The sequence below is a fragment of the Cannabis sativa genome, chromosome 9, assembly GCF_029168945.1.
Source record: "Cannabis sativa cultivar Pink pepper isolate KNU-18-1 chromosome 9, ASM2916894v1, whole genome shotgun sequence".
Taxonomy (NCBI): Eukaryota; Viridiplantae; Streptophyta; class Magnoliopsida; order Rosales; family Cannabaceae; genus Cannabis; species Cannabis sativa.
The window spans coordinates 32,660,715-32,663,644 of record NC_083609.1 but is presented as its reverse complement, the minus strand read 5'-3'; the positions used below and the strand labels follow the sequence as shown (position 1 = coordinate 32,663,644).

At 34.3% G+C, this 2,930-nt stretch overlaps 1 protein-coding gene across 1 annotated transcript; it reads left to right on the top strand.

The window, feature by feature from the left end:
* Positions 1 to 846: 846 nt before the first annotated feature.
* LOC133031131 (uncharacterized) lies at positions 847 to 2,325 on the top strand. Its single transcript, XM_061104502.1, has 2 exons — positions 847 to 1,520; positions 1,628 to 2,325. Exons 1-2 carry the CDS (start codon positions 893 to 895, stop codon positions 1,654 to 1,656), a joined length of 657 nt encoding a protein of 218 aa, XP_060960485.1. The 5' UTR covers positions 847 to 892; the 3' UTR covers positions 1,657 to 2,325.
* Positions 2,326 to 2,930: the final 605 nt, after the last annotated feature.

The following is a 2,930-nucleotide window of genomic DNA, read 5'->3' as shown; positions in this document are numbered from 1 at the left end:
AAATTTTTTGAGTTTCTTCTCGTTCCATATGACATAGTCACTCTCTTATTTAATTTATTTTGACTATGTAGTCTCCACCAATTTTCTCATATTCACATCTTATGATTATTTGTTGTTCTAAAATTATAAAACTTGGTTGTTTGATACAAAAATAATGTGTTATGGTGGACACTTTATTTTTTGATTATCAATATAATAAAAGCAATTATATATCTCTTTTGGAAATTTGGTTGAAAATTATTAATTTTCAATGATTGTTTTATCACCAAATTTCACATGTTGAAGAAAATATTATATTTTTGGTTGACTATATGTGTAATTACTTGCCCAAAGGTAGTATTTACATATATTAGTTCACATTCCATGAAGTGAGTTAATATTAAATGTATATATTTTAATTATTTGCCCAAAGGTAATACTTTAAATATATAAATTTATTATTATTTTTTGCTTGAATTAATACATATTTTTAAGAAATTTATTTGCCCAAAGGTAATAAAATTCTTAAATGATATGTATTTTTTTCTTTGTTGTTAACTTCATGAAGGTAGATCATGTGTGTGTTATATTCTCACCCCAAAGGGGAGTTTATAATGACCAGTTGATTCTACAATATTTTCTAATACATTGCTCATATTGCTTATTCAAGTTTTAATTTTTTTTTGAATTTTTCAGTCTCCTTTTCTGTGAACAACAATAATGCTTCCATCCATATTTTGAATGCTTCCAACTACAAGACATGGAAACGAGATGTGGAATTTACTTTAGGCATAATGGATTTGGACTTGTGCCTACGAGAAGAAAAACCTGCTGATCTTATCGACTCCGGTACCTCGCCGAGAGAACTCATCATGCACAATGGGAAAAGTCAAGTCGACTTAGTCTTCTTACTATGAAAAGATCCATTCCTGAACATCTATTGAGTGGTTTGCCAGACACTACAAATGCCAAAGAGTTTTTCAATGCTGTAGAAAAATTATACGACACTGGTGAAAACGCTGAAGCTGGACATCTTATGGATGAAATGAAAACCATTAAGTATGATGAATTAAAAGGAGTGCGAGATTTTATTCTGAAATTGGTGAATGTTCAGTCCAAGTTGAAAGATCATAATATTCCTCTTCCTGACTCTTTCATTATTCATCGAGCTCTTCATGCTCTTCCTGCCTCTTTCAGCCTTATCAAGACAGCCTACAACACTTACAATCAAACATGGACTATCAGCGACCTAATTTCTCAGTGTGTGGCTGAAGAAAGCAAGCTTAAAAGGGAGAAGAATGAATCTGCTAACTATGTTTCTCACCTCAAGCCCAACAAAGGAAAAGGAAAATTCAAGAATAAAAATGATGGTGCTACTAAACAGAATGGTAATGGTAAGGAGCATAAGAATAAACAGAAGAATAACAACGGAAAGTCCAAATACTCTAATGTGAAGTGTTACTTTTGTGAAAAATTGGGGCATCGGAGAACGGACTGTCACAAATTTAAGACTTGGTTAGAAAAGAAGCAAGCACAATCAGGTAATCCATTGGCATGTGTTTGTTTTGAATCTAATCTAGTTGATGTTCCTATTGATTCTTGGTGGTTAGACAGTGGTGCTACTGTTCATGTTTCTGCGTCCTTACAGGGGCTAAGGGATCTCAGGAAGCCAAGTGAGAGGGAGTCCAAGCTTAAAGTGGGCAATGATGTTGGAGTTGACGTTATCTATGTTGGAACATTTATTCTTGAATTACAGTCTCGTGATAAGATTATTATGAACAATACTTTTTATGTTCCTACTTTTAAAAGGAATTTAGTTTCGCTTCCGCTTTTGGTTAAACAAGGATATTCTTTTCATTTTGCAAATGATAATGTTGACATTATGCTTGACTCTCGAATTATTGGAAATTGCTTTTATTCTGATGGTCTTTACAAGTTGTCATTGGCTCCTTTAGATTCCTCTTTTAATGTTGTGAATACTGTGGGTAAAAGACCTCATATTAAGGAAACATCCTTATTGTTATGGCACAAAAGATTGGGTCATATTTCCAGAGAAAGGGTTGATCGTTTAATTAAATCTGAAATACTTCCTCCTCTTGATGCTTCTGAGTGGGATACTTGTGTTGATTGTACTCGTGGAAAATTGACTAAAACAAGAAAGAAGACTGCAAACCGCAGTCAATCTTTATTGGAAATTATCCACACGGACATCAGTGGTCCTTATTCCACCACGTTGTGCAGAAATAAGTATTTTATCACTTTTATCGATGATTTTTCTCGTTATGGATTCACCTATTTAATTAAAGAAAAATCTGACGCCCTTGATAAACTCAAAATTTTTCGAAATGTGGTTGAGAAACAATTAGGAAGAGTCATCAAAGTTGTTCATTCTGATCGTGGAGGAGAATATTATGGTCGTTATACAGAATCTGGACAACACATGGGGCTTTTTGCAGAGTACTTACAAGAAAATGGTATAGTTGCTCAATACATTATGCACGGTTCACTGAGCAAAATGGCGTTGCCGAAAGCAATCGCACTCTCATGGATATGGTTAGAAGTATGATGAGTAGAACAAATCTTCCAGAGTTTTTATGGGGTGAAGCACTTATGACTGCAACTTATATTTTAAATCGTGTTCCCAGTAAATCTGTTCCCAAGACCCCTTTTGAGTTGTGGACTGGGCGGAAGCCTAGTCTAAATCATCTTCGTGTATGGGGCTGTCCAGCTGAAGTAAAGATTTATGATCCTAATTTGAAAAAGTTAGATCCGAGAACAAATCGTTGTTATTTCATTGGTTATCCAATGCGCTCAAAAGGCTATCGCTTTTACTGTCCCACTCGTGGTACGCGAATTGTTGAATCTCAGACTGCTAAATTTCTGGAATTTGATGTTGCTGAAAAAATTCCTTCAACATCTCTTGAAATGGGGGAGTCATCTAAAGGAATTTG

What these genes read in the sequence shown, in the direction of transcription:
- LOC133031131 (XM_061104502.1), top strand. Translation starts at nt 893, where the DNA reads ATGAAAAGATCCATTCCTGAACATCTATTGAGTGGTTTGCCAGACACT. An exon ending in AAAGAAGCAAGCACAATCAG is followed by an intron (nt 1,521 to 1,627) that starts GTAATCCATTGG and finishes GCGTCCTTACAG; the next exon opens with GGGCTAAGGGATCTCAGGAA.